This window comes from Colletotrichum truncatum (assembly GCF_014235925.2).
Source record: "Colletotrichum truncatum strain CMES1059 chromosome Unknown Contig_0003, whole genome shotgun sequence".
Taxonomy (NCBI): Eukaryota; Fungi; Ascomycota; class Sordariomycetes; order Glomerellales; family Glomerellaceae; genus Colletotrichum; species Colletotrichum truncatum.
Window position 1 is genome coordinate 6,154,173 of NW_027222400.1, and position 24,721 is coordinate 6,178,893.

At 49.6% G+C, this 24,721-nt stretch overlaps 11 protein-coding genes across 11 annotated transcripts; 4 read left to right on the forward strand and 7 right to left on the reverse strand.

Moving 5' to 3' along the window:
* Nucleotides 1–375: 375 nt before the first annotated feature.
* Nucleotides 376–2,111, reverse strand: CTRU02_206578 (pisatin demethylase; the record flags this gene model as incomplete). The annotated part of the gene is made up of 4 exons (XM_036730185.1): nt 376–495; nt 568–1,569; nt 1,638–1,834; nt 1,898–2,111. The coding sequence occupies 4 exons, from the start codon at nt 2,109–2,111 to the stop codon at nt 376–378; spliced, it is 1,533 nt and encodes a 510-aa protein (XP_036578158.1).
* A 1,684-nt stretch (nt 2,112–3,795) lies between these two features.
* Nucleotides 3,796–4,395, forward strand: CTRU02_206579 (uncharacterized protein; the record flags this gene model as incomplete). The annotated part of the gene is made up of 3 exons (XM_036730186.1): nt 3,796–4,082; nt 4,145–4,269; nt 4,328–4,395. The coding sequence occupies 3 exons, from the start codon at nt 3,796–3,798 to the stop codon at nt 4,393–4,395; spliced, it is 480 nt and encodes a 159-aa protein (XP_036578159.1).
* A 1,789-nt stretch (nt 4,396–6,184) lies between these two features.
* CTRU02_206580 (uncharacterized protein) lies at nt 6,185–6,631 on the reverse strand (the record flags this gene model as incomplete). Its single annotated transcript, XM_036730187.2, has 2 exons — nt 6,185–6,414; nt 6,472–6,631. 2 exons carry the CDS (start codon nt 6,629–6,631, stop codon nt 6,185–6,187), a joined length of 390 nt encoding a protein of 129 aa, XP_036578160.2.
* Nucleotides 6,632–7,206: 575 nt separating this feature from the next.
* Nucleotides 7,207–7,326, reverse strand: CTRU02_206581 (uncharacterized protein; the record flags this gene model as incomplete). The annotated part of the gene is made up of 1 exon (XM_036730188.1): nt 7,207–7,326. The coding sequence occupies one exon, from the start codon at nt 7,324–7,326 to the stop codon at nt 7,207–7,209; it is 120 nt and encodes a 39-aa protein (XP_036578161.1).
* A 772-nt stretch (nt 7,327–8,098) lies between these two features.
* On the forward strand, nt 8,099–8,686 carry CTRU02_206582 (uncharacterized protein; the record flags this gene model as incomplete). Its single annotated transcript, XM_036730189.1, has 3 exons — nt 8,099–8,225; nt 8,283–8,530; nt 8,588–8,686. The coding sequence occupies 3 exons, from the start codon at nt 8,099–8,101 to the stop codon at nt 8,684–8,686; spliced, it is 474 nt and encodes a 157-aa protein (XP_036578162.1).
* Nucleotides 8,687–10,075: 1,389 nt separating this feature from the next.
* On the reverse strand, nt 10,076–10,516 carry CTRU02_206583 (uncharacterized protein; the record flags this gene model as incomplete). The annotated part of the gene is made up of 1 exon (XM_036730190.1): nt 10,076–10,516. One exon carries the CDS (start codon nt 10,514–10,516, stop codon nt 10,076–10,078), a length of 441 nt encoding a protein of 146 aa, XP_036578163.1.
* A 2,674-nt stretch (nt 10,517–13,190) lies between these two features.
* Nucleotides 13,191–13,888, forward strand: CTRU02_206584 (uncharacterized protein; the record flags this gene model as incomplete). Its single annotated transcript, XM_036730191.2, has 2 exons — nt 13,191–13,416; nt 13,473–13,888. 2 exons carry the CDS (start codon nt 13,191–13,193, stop codon nt 13,886–13,888), a joined length of 642 nt encoding a protein of 213 aa, XP_036578164.2.
* A 3,552-nt stretch (nt 13,889–17,440) lies between these two features.
* On the reverse strand, nt 17,441–19,041 carry CTRU02_206585 (reverse transcriptase domain protein; the record flags this gene model as incomplete). The annotated part of the gene is made up of 4 exons (XM_036730192.2): nt 17,441–17,909; nt 18,357–18,448; nt 18,560–18,859; nt 18,931–19,041. 4 exons carry the CDS (start codon nt 19,039–19,041, stop codon nt 17,441–17,443), a joined length of 972 nt encoding a protein of 323 aa, XP_036578165.2.
* Nucleotides 19,042–19,165: 124 nt separating this feature from the next.
* Nucleotides 19,166–19,360, reverse strand: CTRU02_206586 (uncharacterized protein; the record flags this gene model as incomplete). The annotated part of the gene is made up of 1 exon (XM_036730193.2): nt 19,166–19,360. The coding sequence occupies one exon, from the start codon at nt 19,358–19,360 to the stop codon at nt 19,166–19,168; it is 195 nt and encodes a 64-aa protein (XP_036578166.2).
* An 863-nt stretch (nt 19,361–20,223) lies between these two features.
* CTRU02_206587 (uncharacterized protein) lies at nt 20,224–20,592 on the forward strand (the record flags this gene model as incomplete). Its single annotated transcript, XM_036730194.2, has 1 exon — nt 20,224–20,592. The coding sequence occupies one exon, from the start codon at nt 20,224–20,226 to the stop codon at nt 20,590–20,592; it is 369 nt and encodes a 122-aa protein (XP_036578167.2).
* A 1,488-nt stretch (nt 20,593–22,080) lies between these two features.
* Nucleotides 22,081–22,770, reverse strand: CTRU02_206588 (uncharacterized protein; the record flags this gene model as incomplete). The annotated part of the gene is made up of 1 exon (XM_036730195.1): nt 22,081–22,770. The coding sequence occupies one exon, from the start codon at nt 22,768–22,770 to the stop codon at nt 22,081–22,083; it is 690 nt and encodes a 229-aa protein (XP_036578168.1).
* Between the last annotated feature and the right edge of the window lie 1,951 nt (nt 22,771–24,721).

A 24,721-nucleotide genomic window follows, 5' to 3' on the forward strand; every position in this document is an offset into this window, starting at 1 on the left:
ACTTGACCTTTTAGATCATCGTCCTGCCATGCTTCGGTTTTGATTGAATATGATTGCTTTACTTCATACATATATATGCCAAATAGGGAAAGCAACCACGATTGTAAGTGGTGCCTTTTGAGTGTGTTTCCCAAACTCAGCACTCTTTGACTGCGTCATCAAGTACGTAGATTCAGATGGACCTAAGTTGCGGCTCAGGGTGAAAACGATGGCATTTCGTCGCGAGATAGATTTTGTCATGCACTGTCGCATCTGAAGGAGAATGATCATGTTTCATTTCTTGTACTCAATGCTCTGAACAAGGCTATTCTCTTCTGTGATCCTTCGACACGGGGGAGATCTTGCGCGGCGCTAACCATGATCTTGGTTTCTTCCTCAGTGCTTCCGCTCCGTCACTTGAACCCACATGTCGGAAATAACAAACAGACCCATTGTGTTGTATATCTTCCATGGGCGCGCAGGATCAATGAATGCCAGCTCAAAGTTTCGAAACATCTATTCCCCCAAGTCAGCGCTTTCTCTTGAGCGGGATGGCGTCGTTAGACATGAACTGAGAAACCAACTTACCTCAAATATCAGCTTAGCAAGTTCAATCTGCGCAACCGGCTTCCCCAAACACAAGAACCTCCCATACCCAAACACAAGATCGTTGACGCTCTTCATGGCGGCAAGCTTATCTTCGTCCTGCTCGAACCATCTCTCAGGCCGGAACGTCTTCGCATCTTTCCCGTACGTCTCCTCGCTGCGGTGCATGGCGTATGCCGAGTACCCAATACAAGCGCCTTCAGGGAGGTAAACGCTCTCCCCGTTGACATTAATAACATCACCTCCAGCCGGGATGTTTCTAGGGAAAGTGTTAACCACAGGCGGCCGCATACGCAGCGACTCGCGTATGACAGCTTGCAGATACGGCAACTTCCTCGTCTGCTCCAACGAGATGAGCCCTTCGCCGAGCGCCGGCGCGAGTCCGTCCCTGACAGCTTCGTCGATCTCGCGCTGCAGCTTCATGTACACACGCGGGTTCGCAATGATGTGAAGCAGCGAGCCCCGAATAGCGCCCGCAGTCGTGTCCGATCCCGCGATGAGCTGCTCCAGCGCCTCCGACCGCAACTCGTCGCCAGATAACCCGTGCCGGATGAAGGACGCGAGCATGTCCGACTTCTTTTCCGTGTCTTTTGCGGTGCGCTCGTCGACGTCCCGGAAACACGCGGCGATCATCTTGCCGAAGCCGTTGTTGTCGTTGGGCGACGGCGCGACGAGTCTGCCGATGATCGGGGCATGAACGAGCCAGCTCACGCCGAAAGCGAGGGCGTAGCTGATGGCCGTGATTCCCTCTTCGCTGGACTTGAGATAGTCGTCCACGTCCGCGTCTTTCTTGAGCATGCCAAAGGTTTTGCCTAGCCCGACGCCGGAAATCACGTCGAGGGTGAAGTACTGGATCTTTTTCGCCAGGTCCATTGGTACGACTTCGTTGTCTGTGGAGATGTACTTTGTTCGGATGAGGTTGAGGAGGTCGTTGACGCGGTCGTCGATTGATGGCTCCAGGTCGAGGTTTTCACGACCAGAGTACTAGAGTAAGGTATGTCAGTGTCTGTTTTGAGATGATGATTGGTAGTGTGAAAAGGGGGTTGGAGTACTCCTGGCGCCATCTGCTTCCTCCGTTGCTCGTGCTTTGCGTTGTCTGTCTGCGTGAAGACGTTATCTCGACGGTATTCCACGCGACAGGCGCGGTAATACCAGTCGGAGCGCTTATAACCTGGATGTCTGTTGACGTGCGACCAGACCTCTGGAGATGAAGTCACGAGTATGCCTGGTGCTATGCGCGCAATCGGTCCTGGTAGTCGTTAGCAAAACCCAAAGATCAGAAACTGTGGCTTTCCAGAGAGATTCAACGTACCATGCTTTTCGCTCACGTCTTGATAAAACTCGTGGATATTCGGGGAGAGAATATGTCTGCTGTGTCCCAAGTGCGTAATGCCCGAATACCATGGTCCCCCAAACTTTCTCAGCTTCACATAATCGACAATGCGCTGGACAATGAAGTAAAGACAGAGCAGGCCGCCGACGGCCGGCAGCGTCGCCAACTCTGAGAGTGAGCCGACAAGCCCCATGTTCAAAGATGAGGATCAGCTGTCAGAGGTTTGCAAGCAAAAGCGACCATCTTGCTGTATTTATCGGATCGCTCATAGAGTCCCCGCACCTTTTTCCAAATATGTCCCTTTTACCATTTCGGTATCGAAGGATGCCACGCGCATCTTCTCTTCCCACACCGCGAGACGGAACCACCAATCAGGATTTCAGCATCGATCAGCAATCGTCGTCTTTCTGGTCCCGTTTCACGCTCGGATACCACCTTGATGCATGTGTGAGATGTGCATTAGTCTGATGGATGGTGGTTTAGTTGCCAATCGACACCTCCGGAGTGGTCCATATTCGGCGAACTCGGGCGGGGGTGGCCTTCGCAGGCAGGGTTTCTGGTCCTCGTTTACGGCGATGGGACGCTGCGGCAGTAAGACCCTGTCGTCCAGTGGGATGTAAATGCCGCGAGTTCAGGGGCTTGGATGAGGTCATTTACGCCCGGAATCTAGATTTTTGCTGTCAGCCACGAAGTCACTGCTCACTTTGTACAGAGTTGCATGGGAGGTGTTGAGGTGGCGTCTAATCATTAACTCTGAGAAATAACCACGGGACGTAATATGTGAGACACCATTTCTGAAGGTCGTAACATCACGAAATTTGCAGAATTTGCCGTGTAGAGTTTACCTCCCGATTTTGAAACCAAAATGGATTACAAGATTCAGAGGGTCATGGTTTAGGAAGGGTATGTTTGCAACTCCATCCTGTCGCGGAATATCTACTTGGTTCCGAACAAAACACCAGACATCGAGAGCCTAAAATCGTTCTTTGAAAGTTTGTAATACATCAGGCATTCTAGTCATGAGATTTGATGCTGTGGTTCCTAGTGATAGCATGTCATACGTTTTCTCTATGCTTTTACCCAGGTGATAGTCCAAGTTGCTTTTATTATCCCTTGGGATGAGGTCAATACCACAGGAAAAGGGTCACCCTCAGCCATCATCACGTTTTAACGGAATATCTGTAATCACTGGAAATGATCATTATGCGAAAGTCTTCCACAGCATGATCATCTGTCATCTAGATCTTCATCCGTAATACACCTCCATCATTCAAACCAACTTTAGTGACTCATTTTTTCTGTGTAGCCTTGAGCCTTAGACCAGGTGATCACTCATCCAAAGAACCTCTGTTTGAAATGCCAACTCGGCGAAACTCTCATCCAACCTAGCACAACAGATAATTTCTTGGTGTAAGTTCGAGCAGGTGATCAGTTCTCTTAGCCTTCAAAGATCTCAAAACCTGCAGTGACTTCTAATTTTGGATTGTTCCTACCATTCTGGTTCCTTTCACTGATGAACCCAAACCAAACTGATTATTGTGTTCTGGCTATTGGTAACAGAAGGTCTACCATTACTTCTCTTTTCACTTTCTGAGAATCACTCAATTCCCTTTCAGTGAATAAGGTGCCAGACACACGTGATTTACAACTTCAAAGTCATTCAACAGCAAGAACGACCTCAACCTCCTGCCTCCTGCCGTTTTTGCTTCCCATCAGCCAGGAGCTTCACCTTTTCAGCCAAACCACAAATATCTTCCCTCCCTCCATCTCTCAAACTTCTTCCTCAGCAATAACACACTTCAAAACAGCCTTCACATTACCCTTCACACTTCACACTCAATTCAAAGACTCTCTTCATCTCCCACTCTACCATCAACATGAAGATCTACGCTACTCTTTCCGCCCTTCTCACCGGCTTCGTTGCGACCGGCTCTACTGCCGCTGTTGGTAACCCCCAGGGCGGCCACGTTGAGCTCATGTCCCTTGAAGGAGGCTTCGCGTCGAGCTGTGAGAACTTTGAGATCACCAATCGCCGCATTCCCAACCAGAGAATCTACTCTATTAACGCCGTTTGCCCCGACCCTAACGGTGTCAAGTACAAGACCAGCATCCAGCTCAACCGCTGCCTGAAGAACCAGGACGGCAAGCTGGCCTGGGCCGAGATGTAAGTTCATGCTGACTTTCCTGTTACTCACTTCACTTGCTTACACAGATTTTTTTGTGTAGTGGCCACTTTGACGACTCTTGCGAGGGTTGCTCCCTTCAGAAGATCAACAAGAATGAGGTCGAACTTCGCTGCATCTGCCCTGAGCGCTGGGACAAGCCCATGATGTTCACCTCCATCAATCTCAGTAAGTATCCCGCCCTGCCGACTTCTCGCATAACCAAAAGCTAATCTGATTCTCGCAGACGAAAACATCCGCAACCAGGGTGCTACTCTTTGGTGCTTCAACCAGATCGGCACCCGCGAAGCCTAATTTCACACTTTCACATCTCGGTTCTTCATTGGCCAACGGCCGCACACATGGGGGACAAAGACTCAATGTCTTATGAGATGCGAACTTGATAATGGTTTATTTCATGGATTTGGCCTGGCATGGTGTTATGAAGGATGATACCACTTAGAATTGGTATTCCTGGACTTGGTCTCATCACTAGTTAGGACACCAGTCACAGCTCGTAGAAGCTCTACGCAGCAGTCAAAGATCTGCTTTCACACAAAAGCCCATGTCTCTTCCACCTTGTGACTTGTAAATTTATTCTGGTGACACTCTTCGTAGTTGCAACGTTGTGCCCGCCTCAGTTTTCTTTGTATTGGTTTCTTTTGTGTGGGTGCACCTGCACAGTATGGAAGACTTAGTCACAGCGTCTGAGTAGTTCATACCTGTTTAGTTTTGACAGTAAGCACATGTCTTTGGATATTGTAGAAGACCTTTGTCACCCCAGAAAGCCTGTGTATGAAGATTGTCCTTCATAGTACTACTAAGCCACAGGCAACAAGCCAAAAGCACCCAGACCGAAAGTATCTTGAACTTTTACTTGTATGAGAAACCCATGACGCCCACCCTTTGTAAAGTACAACCTTTGGATTGATCCACAGTTGCCGACGTGATCAATTTTTATAACTATCAAGTGCTTGTAAGTAGTAAACTGAGAGGCCCAGATATTTTGAGCTTTCTGAATGTTCCATGACCAAGGAAGGGCGGGGACAGAAGTGCTTGAAGACGCTGGGCGGAGACAGAAGTACTTAAAGACGCTGGGCGGAGTTGCGTCACCGGTTCTCTGCCACAGGTATTTTACATAAGCTTTCAAGTGTTGGGCGAATAAAAAATATCCGATATGACACCCATGTCTTTAGGGCACAACTCCTTTGCCTTTCTGTAGAACAGCTCCGAATCTTAGCTTTTGTAAGATACATTATTTGATTGGGGGATATTGAGGCAGCAAAAGATTGAGGTGATCCGTGGAGACATGCGTACGATTCTCGGACTCGGCCCCACCTATGCCGATGCAGCTCGGTGAAAGAGCTCTATCCGGCCTGAGCATTTCCTTATTACACGAATTGGGAATATCGGGCTTGTCGCGGACTCGCTAAGGTTGCTCGGGCTACCTAGATGTAACTCAACTGAATTTTGGGCCAGGGGACGTTGGGCTTGGATTACTGTACAAGGATCAAGCTTATGTGATGGACAAACCGTGGTTGCCAGGAAAACACATGACGCGGCAAGTTTGTGAGGTTTAACGCATTTCAGCTAATGACTGAGATTTACGGCTGCTTTCAGACAGGGTCATCAAGGTGCAGGGAATTTGCATACAGACAAAGCATGGTCACAAGGCATGGGAAAAGCAGTATCTTGGTAAAGACATATGAGATTGTATTTTTTAAGAGCCAAGTGGCTGAATCCTCATTGAAGAGGGAAGAAGTAGGTATTTTAGACATAGAAGAGTCGTTCCATCGTACTTCTCGATCCTTGGGAGGCGAGAGGACTTCGGGGGAATCATTTCGTAATCATCGTTGCGTTGCATCGTTTTTTTGATTTTGGTTCGTTTCGTAGATTCGTATCATAGGCTGTCGTATAGTAAGACCGCACGTCTTATGCGATCGAGCTCGGGACTTGCTCAACATAACTTTCTTCATGTTATGCTCAGCACACCCGACATATATAGGGTGTGTCGGAGGTCTTTTGTAGATTTCCAACACGGATGATTTCTTTATTTGCATCTCTCGTGTCGGCGGTTTGGTGGAATTGCAAACCGCCGCCGAGGTTACATGTAGCTTGCCCAGGTCTGGACGGTCCGCAGGTGCAGACTGGCGAGACTGATGGGCAGCTCGAGTGGTGCGTTTGTGTTCTTGCTGGGTCCGCTGAGACAAGAAGCCGGGATCTTGACGGTGAAGCTGTCCAAGCCAGATTCGGCGCCCGTGCCGTGCAAGCCGGTCGCCTCAAGCTTTTCGAACTCCTCCTTCAGGCTCTCGACGTACGAGCTCTCGACGTGGGCTGGGATGATGTTAGTATGAAAATGAACAAGATTTTATATGCTGGCAGGTGACTTACTCTCAGCTACGTCGGTCCTGTTGTCGAAGTCGACGGACCAGGTGCGTTGGCACCCGCTGGCTTCGGCACCCTGCTTCTCGACCGAGAGGCCGAGTAGCATTGCCAGCAGCACTGACAGGAGCCCTATCAGCCTCTGCCACGGGGGCGAGGCCTGGGCCATGTTTGTTGTTGTTGAAAGGGGGGGTTCTCGAGGATGACCTCGGAAGAGGATGAATTCCAAAGGAAAACAAACAACAAGAGACGCGGGCAGTGGCACGTCTTTAATAGAGAGTTTTTCGCGGGCACCCGGCCAACGGTGATCGCGAACCGGGGGGGCGCAATGAGCGGTGGGCATCGGGGCTTTCGATTCAGCCACTCGCTTTTTTGTCGTCTTTCTTCGCGATCTCGTCCGGCGCAAGTTGTCTCTTTCGTTGAAGACAACCCTTGAAGAGGATTAGTGCATCTGACTTGGCCATGCATCTGTGGGCTGGGGGTTTTCTGGCGGTAAGGCTTTCGCACTGGCTCGTGGTTCGTCTGAAGGCCGAATCAGCAACTGATCGGTCATGGGTCGTTTGTTGAGTTCCCACAGCGATATGTTCACGACGAACCGGAACCATCGCGGGGGCCGCCACCCTGGGCGTTGTGTTGGGGTTGTGATTGGAGCGAGACTGTCGTCGACGGGGTTGGGACAATGTTGACAGGGATAAAGTCCACACCGCAAGATGGATGGCGAAAGGGTCCACAGGCTGACGGAATTCAGACCCAGATTGGCACGAGGCTCAAGGGTGTGCCGGGCCTGTTCGTGCCCAACCCTTTTACTTGTCTGCGAGGAGGCCCGGCCGGTCTTGGTCGGCGATTGTGGATGGAATGGCTCATCGACCGGAGGCGGTCCCGGCCGAGTCGGAGGAGTCACTTTTGATGCAGGCCTCAGGTGTCAAAGATGCCGGTAGGAATTACGGCCTCAGGCAAAGTTGAAAGTGGAGGTAAAGCGAGAAATTACAAGCGGATATCAGATCATCTGATAAGATGCCAATGTCCAATCATACGTGACGCCGAGATCTTGGTTCTTTGCCAACGGCGTGGCATCCCTGCCCAAGATCTAGCAGGTTGCCGCAAAATGTTAATCATTGTACATCGAATCTATTCAAAGAGATCTGTCTATCCTAGCTTCATGTCCTAGGAAGATGTCCGAATGAGATGGGTGAAAGGTCACTCGCTATGACTCGGGTGATGCATTGACTGTCGATTTGCGTGCTTCCAGATTCGACAATTCCCACATACAAATTTTAAGGGCAGAGTGAAGATTCTTCAAGTCTCTTCTTAACCCCACTAACGATTTCAATCATCCAAACCGGACAGCACTGGGCAGTCTGGGCAACTCGGCATTCTCGGCCGGCACAATATGATTCGTCCATTGAATGGAATCACTTGCCTAAGCCTTCCCTTTACTGTGAGTTATCGATCCACAAGAGGATCCCATTAGGGGCTTGTGTTTGCAAAAAGAGGTCTTGGTCCCGAGAACCTGCACCATTTATAGCTGTATTGCCGCCTCCGACCTCACTCTGACAGTTCTTCGCTCTTAGTTGATCTTTTCGGAGTGCGCAATTCGAACAACTCAACCCCGTCAAGTGCCCTTCCTGCAGCCAAAATGAAGTTCGCCACCGTCATTGCTACGCTCGCATCGGGAGCCGCTGCTATCGAATGGCTTCCTGTCGTACCTCTCCATGCACGTCAGGTGACTAGCGGCCCCAAGTACGAATGCCATGAGGACTGCGGTGTGTACCCTGAACAAGTCACGACATACATAGACCCTTCATACTGATGAATGTTAGGTTACGCAATCCTTGACGCCAAAACAGAGGGCTACTGCACCAATCAGACCTGGACTGATCTTTTCGAGGGATGTCTTGAGTGTGCGCTGGAGTTCAACATCTGGCAGTACTACAGCAACGGTGTTACTGCGGCGGCCAAGAAGTGCAACCTCGACGCTACCCCCGTAGCCGCGGCCAACGCCACAAGCAATGCGACCACCGCGACAGGTGCAAATCCTACGGGAACAGGGTCGTCTACGTCTAGCAGCGTAAGTATAGCATAGATCTTTATTTGGCTCAAGTGACTGATGTTTTGTATCGCGTAGACGGCAACATCCACCGAGGAAGCCAACAGCGCTAGTCTGAACAAGCCCGCAGCTTTCGTGTTTGGCATGGCAGTTTTGGCTGCTTCTCAGCTCCTATAGTTTCATGTATGGACGTGGTATGAAGATATGAGGAAATTCTTTGTGTACATTCCGTCAAAGACAGTTCTTAATGGCTGTCATAACGAAGCTTCAAATTGTGGAATAATGTTACATTATCTACCTGGATAGTGAAAGTTGGTAAAGTGTCGTTAAAGAATAATGGAAAAACACTTCCATCTTTTTAATTTTGGCTACTGGCTACGCAGATATTTTTGCTGTCAAATTCAATGGTGCTACATGACCACAGGAGCAAGCCTAACTCTATCGAGGAGACCAGCAATATCCTTCAAAGACCCACCAACGCAAGTAGCAAGATCTGAGATGCTTTGAAATTGTAAGTTAGAAGATATCCTTAGTTGTAAATACGAAAATTCTGAACTCCAATTGTTAGGCAAGGCAAAAATTCATTAAACCATTGTACTTGGTTCATTGAGCGTGTCATTCTACTTTGACCGAGGCATGTCAAAATCAAAAACATGGCTACCTGACCTTATAAAGCTATATATCTTGATTAACTCCATTTATGGCGCGAGCTTGAACCCGTTAGGGCTCGGATTTGGTTCAGTTCTATATCCGTGCCTATCTAGAGCTTAGAATAGCTCTTACCTGGCGGTTGGTGTTTTAATGAAAAATTACAGCATTTCATAATTGTAGGTTGCTCCAGTTGTTCTCAAAACATTTCATGAGGTTACTTGCTGGGCGCTTAAGTCATCTGTACAGCTTCACGCAGCTTGGGCTGCAGAAAGACAATCCTGGGTTCGATAGAAACTAAGGACCTCAGCAACACCAAACCCTGCTCCAAATTATTCGTTACTTCTACTTCGACTTCACTGATAATAGTAAACAGTCGCTTGAAACCGGTCACGTGGGGCAGGAGCCGTGGCCGGAGTGGTTATAGCGCTGCGACGGCGTAACTGCCCGGAGGTCCGGCTATTACAACAGTTACCACGGAACAAACGCACCTACTACACCATTTTAACACAGTAGCGGTCAATTTGGCTCATAAAAAATCACGAATAGGCAGACTCGCACCCATAGGGCCTATAGAGGTTACGTTGATTGGGAGAAGGTTGCTTTAGATTGACTATTTAAGCAGCTCCACCGCAGGTTTATATGCGTATCCCTAGCGCTTTGGTTCTATTTTCTTGGGCTTCCGCGATACTTATCAAGCGTTTTATAGTTCTCTCTATCTTCTTGTCGTTCTGTTCTTCCGTCCTTTTATCCTCAAAAAGGTCCTAAGCATTTCTTATTGCGTAACACTCTGTAGTCGAGACGAGATCTTGAAGGAATACTTAGCGAAGCAAAGCCAAGTAAGTGCACGACTACATACCGCGTTCTAATTGAGTTTGAAAAGGCTGCTTGAAGGCTTAACCAAGAATGGCACCCCTTCTAGCAAGGGCACGATGATGGTCTACGCGATTTGCTGAGGCAAACGACCGCGGAAGGCTTCGTGTCGAACCCGTCAAGCATGCGGTATCCGGCCTCCTTTGCATTGGAATCCTGCTGCTGGTTGTTCCAGCAGGTATCAAGGATGTCATAAATGGCGTCTCCGAAAGTGTCGGCATCCATGCTTCTGCCCCATCCGGTGTTCATGTTACACCAGGTGGCGTAGCAGCCTTGGTAGGAGTAGGCGCTCGCGGAGCCGGCGTACTGCTGGAAGTTGTTGCCTGAATCCACCTCCCGTCTGACGGCGTCGACAAGGTTGTAACAGCTCGAGTACTGTATGGCACTGTTGCTGGTGCAATACGTGACGTCGGCTAGGGCTCCACTGTTGCCCAACAGCATGAGCCCGGCAAGAATGGTCGTGTGTACCCCGAAGTGAGAAGGCATGGTGGTCAAAGATGTGCGTGATAGAGTTTGTTTTGCTGAACCAGAAACACAGATGAAAGTTTGAGGGCCCGCTCTTATACTTTAAGATTGATATATATCTTACACTTGAAGTTATCATTTTGCAGAATGATAAGATACTCATTTGTTAAAGGTTGCTGATTGATATGCCCCACGATTGCTTACACATAAACCGGTGATATGCTGGGGTACGGTGGGGCGTCTTTCCATTTCCAGTGCTGTGATGACACAGATAAGAGAAAGATCGTCTCCCATCAACCATATTGCTAGAGGCCGATGTGCTAGAAAAGGAATTATCACCTTGATAGATAGAAATGAGCAGTTTTCAAGTGCTTCAAATAGACCTGGGCTGTCAGATATCAGTTACGGTGGAGTTTAAGTGGCCCAGCCGCCGACGCTTCCGACGCTTACATCTCGTTACATTGATAGAAGCGCTCCATTAGAAAGTCGGAAAACATAAACTGTGTCGCTATCTACTATTTCCTGGTCCGAGAGGTACAAGGTCGAAGAGAGAAGGTTTGAGGGTATGAAAGAACCGGGCCGCAAGGCTCTTAACGCCTGCCTAATATTGTGTCTTTTCTGATTACTGTTTACCATACCTTACTTATGCTATCTTCCAGGCAAGCGACACCAGCGTGAGCATCAAACCAGCTCCTGGCGCCAGGATTGTGTATACTATTTTTGGAGGCTGGCGGTTGGAGATTGGCTTCACTAATACCCCAATAACAAGCGTCCCTTCATTCATTTATCTGCTCACCACAAGCATCATCAGAAGTGACATCGTCTAAAGAGGTGATCAAGCAGCCAAAGCTAGTTAGGCAGCTAGGTGGGTCGATTGATTGTACTTGAACCATCTAGTCTGTCGCCACTTGGATTATGCCATATGTTGGTGGTAACTGTTACGGCCAGCTAACTGACAGTGGGTTTGTGTTAACAGTAAGCCAGGGATTGAGAGTAGTAACAGTCGTTCCGTGGTCCTGGTCGAATAGATCGTAGATCTTCAAAGGGCTTGGTGATCAGTCAAGGCCTCAACAAGAGTCGTAGAGTAGTCGTCACTTAGGTATAGCTGAAAGTACCGGTTAGGGTAATCACAAAGTTGATTGCTGAAGAACTAGGAAAGGTAGGACTCGAGAGGACTCGAGTCCCAACTATATACAAGTCTGGTTCCATGCTGAACACTTCCTGATCCTGGGGGACCGACACCCAGGACGTCGGTCCATCGCCATGGACCGCCCTTGGTTGATTGATTGATTGATTTATTCCTACTCGGTTATGAAGCCGCTCTTATGCCAGCAGCTATGCCCGGAAAGCGGGGTTTGGCAGGTAGCCGAAGCGTCGACAATGAACAGCGACGCCCCACTTCGCCCTGATGTTGCATCAGGGCCAGCTATCCCCAAGCTCCCCACTATGTTCTCTATTCTGTGTGTTTGTGCCCTCTGTTGAAGAAGTGTGTTGCTCTCCTGTCTGCTTTCTCGCTTTTGTGTTGCTCTCTAGAATGCTTGTTTTGCGTCCTCCTGCTTCGGTTCAGTTGGTGCTGGTAGCACCGTATCTGGTTCTTTGTACCTACAGTCTCCCCCCAGCGCTCAGCTTTGTCTCTTTGTTTTGTCCGTATCCTCCCGGACTTGTATGTGCCGTTTTCTCAGTTGCATCTGTAAATTCTTTGTTGCCTCCTGCCGGGTTCCTATGTGGCCTCTTGTTTCTTGCCTGTTGACCACTATTGCCCTCCACCACATTGGCCCAAGGGTCTTCCACGAAGCACAATGCTCCACTGACTCCGACATGTTCGATTACTGGGTATGAGAGCTCCCGCACAGATTCCGCAGACATTGTCGCGCGTTGAAGGGACACCAATCCTTCTTCGCAAAAGGGGCGACAGGGGACCAGTCTGTCTGTGGTCTGTAGTATTGTGTGGCATCGATCGTAGCATGCCTAATGCCTGGTGCTTTCTCCGTGCGGAAGGTGATACTGTTCTGTCGGACTCATCTTCGTCGTTGTGGGACGTTGCAAACTTTGTCGGGGGTGACAGGTGACCCAAAACCTGTCGGCGGCTGTTGTGTTGAAGTTGATTGTTTGGGCGCAGTCTTAGTGCTTCGTGTAGCGGCTTGTGGCTCGCCTGTGGTGGTGGTAACAGTGTTGTCTATTGATATGTCGTATTTTGCGGCTTGCTCTCAAGTTTTTCATTGTAGTCGGGGCGTGCTCTGCGGCCATCTTGGGCCCCTTTGGGACGTAGAATCAAGGCCGAGGATGGCATTGCATCGAAGGGGGCTCTGTGGCCGCGAGCACGCGTATTTGGGGCCGTTTTTGCTCCGATTTTCAAAAATTTCGTTCTCGCTGTTGTTGATGTTTTTCGGACCGCCCTTGGCACCGTCGGTCCTGTCCCAGGACCGCTTATCGTCCGTCGGTCCTGCTTATCGTCACGTGACCTGTATCCTAGTTCTTCCGTTCCGTGGGGGTTGTTACGACGTAACGGCTGACGGCCGTCCCTATAACCGCTGAGCCCCTGCGGGGTCGTCGTCAGTGGTCTGTTAACTGTCGGGTCGTAACATCAGCTCCCCTCTTAAAGGTCTTGTCCTCGAGACCTGAGTATAAGTAGGTCGTTGGTCCCAGGTTGGGGATCCACAAATTTGCTTCCTTTGTTTTTCATGATGCTGACACCATGTCAGGTCGCGTTCGAAAGACAAAGTCGCACTTGACTGTGATAAAAGATCGTGAGAGAGCTGCGCTTATTGAATACGTGGAGTCCCGATCGATTGCTAGCGACATGCCTTGCACTCGTTGTTTCCGTGCAAAGGTCCCGTGTCGTTTTAGCGAGAAGTCTACACGCTGTAGGACTTGCATCGAGGCGAAGAAACCTTGTGACGGCGTCCTCGTAGCGTCTACTCGTAAGTCGTGTTTTTGTGTTTTCGCTGTTCTGGGGGTTGCTAATGTTTGCTTCTAGTTCAGAAGTTGAACTCTCAGCAAAAGGAGTGGGATGAGAAAGAAGAGAAAGCGGGTGAGGAGCTATTCGCGCTTCATCAAGAGTTTGCTCGTTTGCAAGTTCAAATAGCGGATGCTGCGGGTCGTCTGAAACGGATTCGGACGGTCCGTAAGATGGTTCGGGAGCGGCAGACCGAAGTTTTTGAGCGTGGTATGCAGGAGGTTGACAGGGAGGATGGCGTCCTGGCGGACGACGAAGTCCTACCTGCCTTGGATGCTCACGAAAGGTTCGTCGTTAGTGACCTCCAGGCAGTAGGTCTCGGGAATGATCCTCCTTGGTCCCTTTTTGGTTTTAGTGACGAGTTTGTGGGTTTGGGTCTTCTGGTGGATGGCGCGGGTGCGGGGAGTGTTGGAGGTTCCTCGGCTACTCAGGGCTAGGTGTTCCTAGGCGAAGAAACGTTTTGTTGCCCTGGGGTTTCTTGGTTGGTCGAAACTTAGGTTAAGGGTTTCTAACGCGAGGGTTGTGTGTTGGTCTTTGCATGACTTTGGCATGCTGTCGTGTTTCCCATTGCGTCCAGTATTCTTAAAGTTCCTCTTGTGCATGCTCCAAGTTTGATGCGGGTTCCTATGTGTTTTCTTCGTGTCCGTAGTTTTTCTACTTGATTAGGTATTGTATTTCTGTGTCATCGTGCTGATCGATATGATCGAGGATCCTTTCGACCTCGTAGTCCTGTTCCGGGTCGACTTCGATGTGGTCCATAGTTCGTGATCCTTTTGGTGCTGGCTCGAGAAGTGAAATATGAAAAACTGGATGACACTTTATAGTGTCTGGTAGTGCGAGTTTGAAGTTGACGTTGGATACCTTCTTCGTGATTTCGAAGGGTCCAAGTTTCTTGAAGTCCAACTTATCGCTTGGTCGTTTTGTTTTGATGTTCCGGCGGAGAAGGTATGCGCTATCCCCCTCCTTCAGAGTTGGTCCCTCAACTCTTGTCTTGTCAGCGTATTTACGCATGCGTTCGCGCACAAATTCAAGGTCTCTAGGAAGATCTCGTTGGATTTCCTTGAGTTTGTTGATATCTGCCACAGCTTTCAGAGCTATTGGGCCTTGTCGGGGTTGTCCATAGGCTGTCGGGTTGAATCCGTAGTTCAAGTAGAATGGTGATTCTTTTATACTTTCTCCTACTGCGCTGTTGTAAGCGAACTGGGCCATAGGTAGCAGTTAGACCCAGTTGTTTTGCTGATAGTTGACGTAGCAGCGTAGGTAGGTTTCCATGATCTGATTGATTCGTTCTGTCTGGCCATCGGTTTGCGGATGGAAAGCGGTAGACATCTTGTAGTCAGATCCTAGCTGCGAGATCAGGGATCTCCAAAACTTGGAAGTGAACAGCTTGTCTCTGTCGGATACGATTTCCTTCGGCATTCCGTGTTGGCTTACGATCACCTGCAGAAACTTGTAGGCGAGGTCTTCTGCAGTGCTTGACTCCATGTACGGAATGAAGTATAAGTACTTTGTGAGTCTGTCGACGATGACGAGGACACTGTCGTAGTGGACGTTGGTCATCGGTTCTCGGGACTTAGGTAACTTAGTGACGAAGTCCAGCGAGATGGATTCCCATGCGGTTTGCGGCACTGGGAGCGGCTGTATCTTTCCATAAGGCTGATGTCGGCTGGGTTTGCTTTTTGCGCAAACCTCACAGTCCTTAATCGCTAAAGATACTTCTTGTCGTATAGCCGTTTTATCGTAGTGTTGACGGATGCGTTTCCACGTTTTGGTTACGCCTTGGTAACCATATGCGGGTGCGGAGTGTATCTCCCTAATGGCTTCAGGAGACATCCTTCCAGTCGTGCTGGTACTGTCTCTTCTGGCCATCATTAAGAGTCTGGCTGCTGGCACAAGGTCTCCGTTTTTGTCTGTTTTGAGGATAACTCGGGTTTCCTCAGGTACCTGGACCTCATGGTCCGGTCTTCGGCTGAGGGCGTCGGCCCTGCCGTTCTCCTTGCCCTTTCGGTAGATGATTCTGAAATTGAATTCTGACAAGAATTCGGACCATCGAATTTGTCGTTTGTTGAGATCTTTCGATGTGGTGAAGTGTGCGAGATTCTTGTGGTCGGTGTATGCTTTGACCTCGTACTTGGTTCCTGAGAGTTGCGGTCTCCATTCTTTGAATGCCTCGATAATTGCCATAAGTTCCTTGTCGTGTATCTGGTAGTTGAGTTCTGGGCTGTGTAACTTGCGTGAGAAGAAGGCGCAAGGGTGTAGTCGTCCTTCGTCGTCTCGTTGGCCTAGTTGTCCTCCTATAGCGTAGTCTGAGGAGTCGGTCTCGACTTCGAATGGTTTCTCGGGGTTTGGTATAACAAGTATTGGTTCCGATGTGACTTGTTGTTTGATCTCGTTGAAGGCTTGTTCTTGTTCTTCTTCCCATTGCCAGGGAACATCTTTCTTCGAGAGTCTCGTGAGAGGGTCGTTTTTGTCTAAGTACCCTTCTAGGAACCGTCGGTAGTGGTTCACATATCCAATAAAGGATTGTACGTCCTTAACGTTCTGTGGTGTAGGCCAGTCTCGTACTGCTGCGATTTTGTCTTTGGACATTTTGAGGATTCCTGGGGCTATCGTAAAACCTAGGAATTCGACTTCTTTAGCGTGAAACTTGCTCTTCTCGGGTTCCACTAGGAGTTTGGCGTCTTGCAGTTTCCGCAGTACTTGGTGTACGTGTTTTTTATGGTCTTCCAGAGTCTTAGAGAAGATTAGGATGTCGTCGAGGTAAACTACGACGAACACATCTAGAAATTCTCGTAAGACGTAGTTGATCATCGTCTGGAATGTCGCGGGTGCGTTGGTGAGTCCGAAGGGCATCACAAGGTACTCGTAATATCCTCGGCGTGTTCGAAACGCTGTCTTCCATTCTTCACCTGATTTCATCCGGATCAGGTTATAGGCTCCTTTTAGGTCGAGTGCTGTAAACCACTGTGCTCCGTGCAACAGGTCTCGTAGTTCGGAGATGAGCGGTAGTAGGTAGCAGTTCTTGATCGTAATGTCGTTAAGTTTCCGGTAGTCGACGCAGAGTCGTAGTTTGCCGTTCTTTTTTAGTACGAACAGGATTAGGTATCCCGCTGGTGATGTAGAGGGTCTGATGTATCCCTTCTGTAGATTTTCTTTGAGGTAAGCGTCGAGTGCTTCCATTTCTTTCTGGTTGAGTCCGTAGATTGCTTCTAGCTTTGGCTCCTTCCCTTCCTTAAGGGGTATCTCGTGGTCGTAGTTGCTGTGTTCCGGGAGTCCGGTCTCGAGTTCTTCGGCGAATAGCTTCTGGTATTGCCGGTATTCTTCTGGGATAGACAGAAGTCGGTCTTCCTTGCCGATGTCTGTTGCTGATAACGTCCTGGCGTTTGCATCCTTTATCCGTAGGTATGCTAGAAATCTCTTCGCTTCAGGAGTCTTGAGAGGTTCGTTTGAGGCACCGTTCCGTGGTTGCTTCTCAGTGACTGAATCCTGGTCCCAATGGAGTTGGCCTGTTCTCCAATCTATCCGTGGGTTACTGTCGTATAACCATAGTCTTCCAAGGATGACATCGTACTTGTCTCCTATCTCCGTAATATCGAAGTTGAGTCGCTCATTCTGGCCATGGATCTGCATTAGGAGTTGCGCTGTCTCCATAACAATGCGTCCTCCGCCGTACTGGACTTGTTCTCCTTCAACGGTGCTAAGTTCGTAGCAGTCTTCGGCTGCTTTTCTTTTCTAGGTTATCTTTCTTTCATTCACCGTTCTTGGTGATATGAAGTTTCCTTAGGCTCCGCTGTCGATCATGGCGGTAGCTGTTCTTCCGTTGAGCTGTATTTGGACTTGTACATGCTCGTGTCGTTATGTCGTAGGCGTCGTTGCGCTACATAGGGACCTTGTCTGGACTGCCTGTCGTTATCCCTTGTCTTCGGTAGGCAAGTCTAGTTTTTTGACTGCTCGTCCGTTCCTTGTTCGTCGTTTTCTTGCTGTTTCTTCTATGCTTCGTCTTTCTTGATATAGTAGACTCGGCGCTGGTCTTGGTAGCAGTGATACCATTGTATTTCTTCGTCAGAGTCCTCTCCAGAGCTGGTGTCGTCGACTGAAGCGACTTCAAAGGCGACTTCCAGTTGGGCATGTTGACAGGCAACATCGCGAGGTGTTTCCGAGTCGTTAGGGGTGTTCTTGGTCGTTTCTGATTCGACCTGTTCTTCCAGTTCTTGGTTGATCTGGCGGATCCGTGCGGGATCTCCTTGTGCATGTTGTCGTCGTTCGATGTGTGCGTCCAGCGCACCGAGTTGTCGTTGCCACATAGGGTTTTGTGAGTCCTGTTGAATCCGCTGCAGGTGGGCTTGTCGTCCTGCGTAGAGGAGGCTCAGCCTTCGCTGATTGTCTTGTTCTAATTCCTCGTTGTCGTCTATACTGTCAAGCCGTTCGATCGTCTTGCGCTCGATTTTGCTGTTGCTTCTATATCCCGCAGCGAGGGTCCGTTTAGGTGCGTTGGTAGTGTCGTAACCAGATCGTTCTTAAGGTTTCTAGGGGTACCATCCTGCGTGTTCCTTACTGCTAGAGTAGATATGGCAGTTGTCATCGAAGCAGGTGGTCTAGTTGAGTTGTTCATAAGGGATCGTCTTCGTGGCGATACTCGCTTGTCGTTTCTCTAGTACCGGTTGGAAGCGTTCCTTCTTGGGTGACCTGCATTCGTATGCTAGGTATCCAATCTTCTAGCAGTTATAGCACTGTCTATCTTTCTTCCAACTATCGTTCTTTTTGTCGTTTCTCTGTGTAGCACTAAGGTCCATTAGTCCACTGTGGTGACCATAGGCAGTACTTTGTCGGGGGTTGTTCTAGTTGTTGCGGGGTCTATTGTCGTTTCGCTGGTTGTTGAACTAGTGCTAAGGCTGCCACTGGTACTTGCGTCCTGAGTTGGGGTTTTGTCGTTTTTCGCCTCTTTCCTTTCGTCGTTCGAAAAGCCGGTTGTCGATTTTGATAGCAAGTTCGGCGTACTAGAGAAAGTCGTTAGGTCGATCAATCTTGATGATCTCGTCCTTGACTTCGTCCTTTAGTCCTTGATAGAACATAAAGATCTTGGTTTCCTCGGTAAGGTCGAGTTAAACGCTAAGTTGTCGGAAATTGGCGGAGTAGTCTTTGGCGGACTTAGTCTGCTTAAGTTGTGCCAGATCTCGTTCGGCTTGTCGCTTTTCGTCGGGGTCTTGGAAGAGTGACCTGAGCGTATCCTCGAATCCTTTAAAATTGGCATAGATGTCGCAGGTCTCGGTAGTACACTCGTCGAGGGTCTCGCATTTAAGGTATTCTTCCTGGATTGGTTTAAACCACTTGAGGGCCTTTCCTCGGAGGTAGGTGGCTGCGTGTACTACTTTTTCGGTTTCGTTGGTGAAATCTCCATGGTGAAAGTTCTAGTAATTTTTGACCTGAATCAGGAATCCTTTGAGGGTCCCGGGGGTTCCGTCGTAGGTGACAGGCGCACTGAGCTTAAGCTTTTGTCGTCCTCCGTGGACGGGCGTGGTGACGATGTTGGCAGCGGCCCGGAGGGTGGTGATTTCCCCCTGGAGTTCCTAGATCTTCCGGAGGTTGGCATCCCCCTTGATGTCTTCTTCCAGCTTCTTGTAGGCCTGTCTAGCGTGCTGGAGTTGCTCGTTAAGGTTTTCCATTGCTTATCGGTTTTCGTTAACGATTTTCTGCATGTCTTTTGTCTCGGCTTCTTATTTCTGGATTATGCGTCGGAGCTTATCGTAGCTTTCCTTGGTGAAAGAGCCATCTCCATCGGAGTCGTACTTAAGGTCCGGCATGTCGAAGTCCTCAGTATTGGCAGGCTCCTGCGCGAGGCTCTGAGGCTGGTTGCGCGAAGAGGATGAGGATCCTGGAGTGGGTGATTTGGCAGAAGCGCGAGAAGACATCTTGTCTATACTGTTTAGTAGTTCTCAAAAGGTGACTTACTGAACAGGAGCAATCAAAGTGTTACGGCTAGCTAACTGACAGTGGGTTTGTGTTAACAGTAAGCCAGGGATTGAGAGTAGTAATAGTCGTTCCGTGGTCCTGGTCGAATAGATCGTAGATCTTCAAAGGGCTTGGTGATCAGTCAAGGCCTCAACAAGAGTCGTAGAGTAGTCGTCACTTAGGTATAGCTGAAAGTACCGGTTAGGGTAATCACAAAGTTGATTGCTGAAGAACTAGGAAAGGTAGGACTCGAGAGGACTCGAGTCCCAACTATATACAAGTCTGGTTCCATGCTGAACACTTCCTGATCCTGGGGGACCGACACCCAGGACGTCGGTCCATCGCCATGGACCGCCCTTGGCACCGTCGGTCCTGTCGATTGATTGATTGATTGATTCCTACACGGTTATGAAGCCGCTCTTATGCTAGCAGCTATGCCCGGAAAGCGGGGTTTGGCAGACAGCCGAAGCATCGACGATAAACCGCGACGCCCCACTTCGCCCTGTTGTTGGATCAGGACCAGCTGTCCCCAAGCTCCCACTATGCTATCTATTCTTGTGTGTTTATGCCCTCTGTTGAAGATTGTTGTCCTCCTGCCTGCTCTCTCGCTTGGTGTTGCCTTCTAGAATCCTTCTTTCGCGTCCTCCTACTTCGGTTCTGTTAGTACTAGGCACCATGTCTGGTTCTGTATACCTATAGTCTCCCCCCAGCCCTCAGCTTCGTCTCTTTATCTTGTCCACATCCTCTCAGACTCGCATATGCTATATCTCAGTTGAATCTGTAAATCTTTTTATTGCCTCATGCTGGGTTCCTATGTGGCTCTATGTTTCCATCTTTCGACCACCACCTCCATCCACCGCCTAGAGTCGGACTCAATCCGCAAAACACAATGCTCCAACCGCTTCGATTCGTCCGATTACTAAGTATAAGAGCTCGTACACAGATTCCGCAGACATTGTCATACGTTGAAGGGGCGACAATCCTTCTTCGCGGAGGGGGCGACAGGGGACCAATCTGTCTGCAAACTGTAGTATTTTGTGGCATCGATCGTAGCATGCCTGGTGTCTGGTGCTTTCTCTATGCAGGAGGTGATACCGTTCTGTCGGGCTTGTCGTCGTTGTTGTCGCGGGACGTTGCAAACTTTGTCGGGGGTGATAGGCGACCCATAACCTATCGGTGGCTGTGGTGTTGATGTTTGTTTGGGCTTGGTCGTTGTGCTCACGTGATAGCCCGTGACTCAACCGCGGTGGTGTCGATGGTGTTGTCTATTGACGTGTCATACTTTGTGGCTTGCTCTCGAATTTTTCGTGGTCAGAGCCCGCCCGCGGCCACGAGCAGGCTCTTTGGGAGCAGAATCAATGCCGAGGATGACATTATGCCCAAAGTGACCTCTGAGAGCGCGAGCGGGCGTGGTTTGATCAATTTGATGCTGTTTTCAAAAATTTCGTTCTCGCTGTTGTTGATGTTTCCCGTCGGTCCTGTCCCAGGACCGCTTATCGTCCGTCGGTCCTGCTTATCGTCACGTGACCTGTATCCTAGTTCTTCCGTTCCGTGGGGGTTGTTACGACGTAACGGCTGACGGCCGTCCCTATAACCGCTGAGCCCCTGCGGGGTCGTCGTCAGTGGTCTGTTAACTGTCGGGTCGTAACACAGAAGTGGGTGTGGGACGTTAGCGCAACATTAAAAGATTTGCCACAAAAACGGTCATCTCCTCGGGGATTTAATTTGAACGAGAGTATTGGCAATCAATATTTGAGTCTTTTTATTCCAGCTGATTTCATTTGCGGTTTTTGAACCCTGGGAAGCAGGGTGACGGATGATATTGCTCTTCACCTACTCCCTAGTGGTACTATCACGTGAATACAACAGGCAATGTCTTGACCTTGTTAAGACTGTGATACACGGAAGGGGAGGAGGCGTTGATTTATATTCCCTCGTAATATCTTTATACAAATACGCTCCGCGTTAACTACGTTAAGAGTAGTGTAGCTACTTAACTATCTCTAGGTAGAAGTCTATGTTAAGAGCCTTAACTACAAGAAGAGACTATAGATCGCTATTACTCACTAAAGTACCGAGTTGTAGATATATTAGTATACCTAGAGGTCGTACTATATGCCTTACTCTTACTTAATTTTATTTTACCTAGCTATCTAACTACCAGTACCTAAATAAGGATAACTAAAACGGCTAAGCCTTAGTTAAGTATCCTAGAGCCTCTAATCAGGATCCTTATTATAGTGATTTACCTTAATGACTCCGGGAATTCCGAATTCACCTTATCCTAACCCTAGCCTTACCCTGGTGATACCTAGCTTCCCCCGGAAGGTGAGCTTAAAAGTGACGAAATCACCTAACTCAACCTATTAGTTATAGGGTAATGAGCGGAGGAATCCCTGAACATAGATTCCATGAAATGGCAAACATGCTTCATCGTAAGAAAAAGGTTCAAGAACGACGAATGCTCGTATTGATAATCTATAACAAACAAACGCCAAGATAATGTACCAGCCAGCTACTCATGCGGCTTTGCTATTTTATACAAAGAAAGCTTCGAAAGAAGTAGTAAGAATGAAAAGAAAATCTTCCATCACCAAAATTTCATTCAAGCACGCTCTCAAAGAAGCTCAATTGCCAGACCAAGTGGCCCGTCAAACCCCCAGAATTTTGTCGAGCTCCTTTAAGCAGCCTCAGTGGGCTCAGCGCCGGGGGCGCCGGTAGGGAAGCCGGAGGGGCGCTCACCACCGCCGAAGCCAGGGAAGCCACCACCGAAGCCGCCGGAGGGCTGAGCGGCGCCGGGAACCTGGGTAGGACGACCAGAGGGGAAACCGGAGGGAAGGCCGGTGCCGTGGTTCTTGCCCTTGCCCTTGCCCTTGCCGCGGCCGCGGCCCTTACCGGTAGGGCGGGCGCCGGCGGAGCGGGTGCCAGTGGGAGCATCAGTCTCAGCGGCAGCAGCGCCGAACCCGTCAGCCTCGGAGTCACCGCCGCGAGTGCGGGTGTGGATACGGGTCTCGAAGCCAGAGGGGAAGTTGCCGCCACCGAAACCGGGGAAACCGCCACCAAAGCCACCGGAGGGCTGAGCAGCACCGGGAACCTGGGTAGGGCGGGCACCGCCGTGGCCGGGGAAGCCAGTGGGGAAACCGGTAGGGAAACCAGTAGGGAAGCCAGAGGGGCGCTCGCCGTTACCGAAGCCGGGGAAGCCACCACCGAAGCCGCCGGAGGGCTTAGCGGCACCAGGGACCTGAGTAGGGCGCTCGCCGGTAGGGAAACCAGTAGGGAAACCGGTAGGAACGTTGTCCTCGCCATCCTGAGCGAAAGCGCCGGCCGAGAAGGCGGCGAGGATGGTAGCAGCGATAACGTTGGCCTTCATTTTGTAGGTTGTGTTGTGGAAATGATCGTAAAGTTGGAAAAGGGTTGGTTGATTGAGTTGACAAGGAAATGGGCGAACGAATGTAACTGTGTAATCAAGAACGGAATAGAAGACTAGCTTCAATGCTTTGAATGAAAGGGATGGAAGTGATGTGGGATGAAGAGAGAGAGAAAGCCAGCTCTTGGACCGAGACAGCTTGGATCTTATATCGAGATGTTCTCACCCTCTGGCCAGTTACAGATTTGGCTCATGGCCTGTCCTAATGGCGTCAATCCAGCCCAACATTTGGAAAACAAGGTAAACCTCTGCGCCATCAGACAAGATGGATCGACAAGGGGGGTTAACCCAGCAGAGCGGGATGTGGGCGTTTAGCTCCCCCAGACCCATTCTTGGGCCCGGAGGAGTTGCCACTATTCGGTAGTTGTCTGCGGCTCAAATGAGACCTATGCACGCAGATGGCCCGACTTTGCCCTTTTCGATCAACACACAACAGTGACTAGAAGTACCTGTGTCACAATGTTGTCAATTTCCAACCAGGGGCCACAGGGGGTGACAAGGGGACTAGGATAGCTTCCGCGGCGGGATGATGGACGTTGCGTGCGTGTAGATAGCTCCGCTGCTGGTGGAGATTCCCTCGATGGAGTATTCACAATGATGGAGAGAGGGTTCTAGACCAGGGAAGCAAACCACCGATCTTCTCTAGGATCGAGCATGGGCATATCGTTTGTTGTAGTCGGATGTCCGAAGTACAGTCCATATTGTGATCAATCCCGTTGGAGGAAACAGGGATCGCTGGGTGTGTTTCATGGGAAAATCGGGTCTGCCAGCTCCACAGTTCCCTTATTTTCCGACCATGGGGTGTTTATTGTAAATGAGAGACGCCATCCTCGCCGTTTCACCTTTATATTGTTAAGGGGAGGGGAGCAACGCCATGTTCGCTTTTTCGGGTGAAGCTCGTTGGTTTTTTTTGGGTTTGGGGTGTTCCTTAGTGTTCCTCTAACCCCTGGGACAGACCATGCCTTACTTACGCGTCCATCAGATGGCATATGTCGCGCTTAAATGAGGCCAGGGGATATGCTTGTTTTTGGGGGCCACCCAACCAGCCCTAAGAGGTCACTAAACAAAGCCTGGGCGGCAACGTGAAAGTTACACTTCCACGATCCATGCCAAGGCCGGGATATCAGGAAGTCATATCCGTGACGTTGACGAATAGCTTTCGTAGCTTCAATGTCCAGCAACATCAGCCGGTGGGTGAGCCATCTCCGAAATTCGATTTCCTGCCTCTTGTTTACGGGACGGTCTTCGGATGCAATAACCATAATATTGGCCCACCACCACGGACGTCCGGCTTCGGGCGACATGCAGCGCTTAAACCCAAAATTGCATCCACGTCAGCTTATCCATCTTGATTGTCGCTTGAGAAGATTTGATTTGGCTCATTATGAGCCTGGATTTCGTAATTTTGTGTTGCATCACTGCGCACCTCGGTGAGATTCCCGTCACGGGCGAGTAGTATACTTGAAATTTCCCTACAGCAAGAAATAGATGGAAACATGGTTTTGCGTGCGAGGCATAAGACTCTAAAAAAAAATACACCTTTTTTTAGGGTTGGACATTGAGCTTTTACTTATCTATCCACACGGGATATATCTGTTGAGCCCAATTTGGAAATTATGTGATATAGCTAACTGTAGGTGTCACCATTATTGATAAAAGGGGCATGGCTTTCAAACATCAACGCCCCTGAAATGTCTTTGTCAGCGGCGTCAAGGGCTGGCCGTCCTAAACAAGCCATCCGTGCTTACTTGACACAAAGTGGTTGACGACGCCGGGTGGGGTGGCAAGCTTTTTCGAGAAAACGCCAGGGAGGGGGCCCCGGTCTATAGAGACTGTTATAGACATGGCGACTGGTTTGGGCGGTATCTGTGGATGACCCGTCTTCTTCTGATGC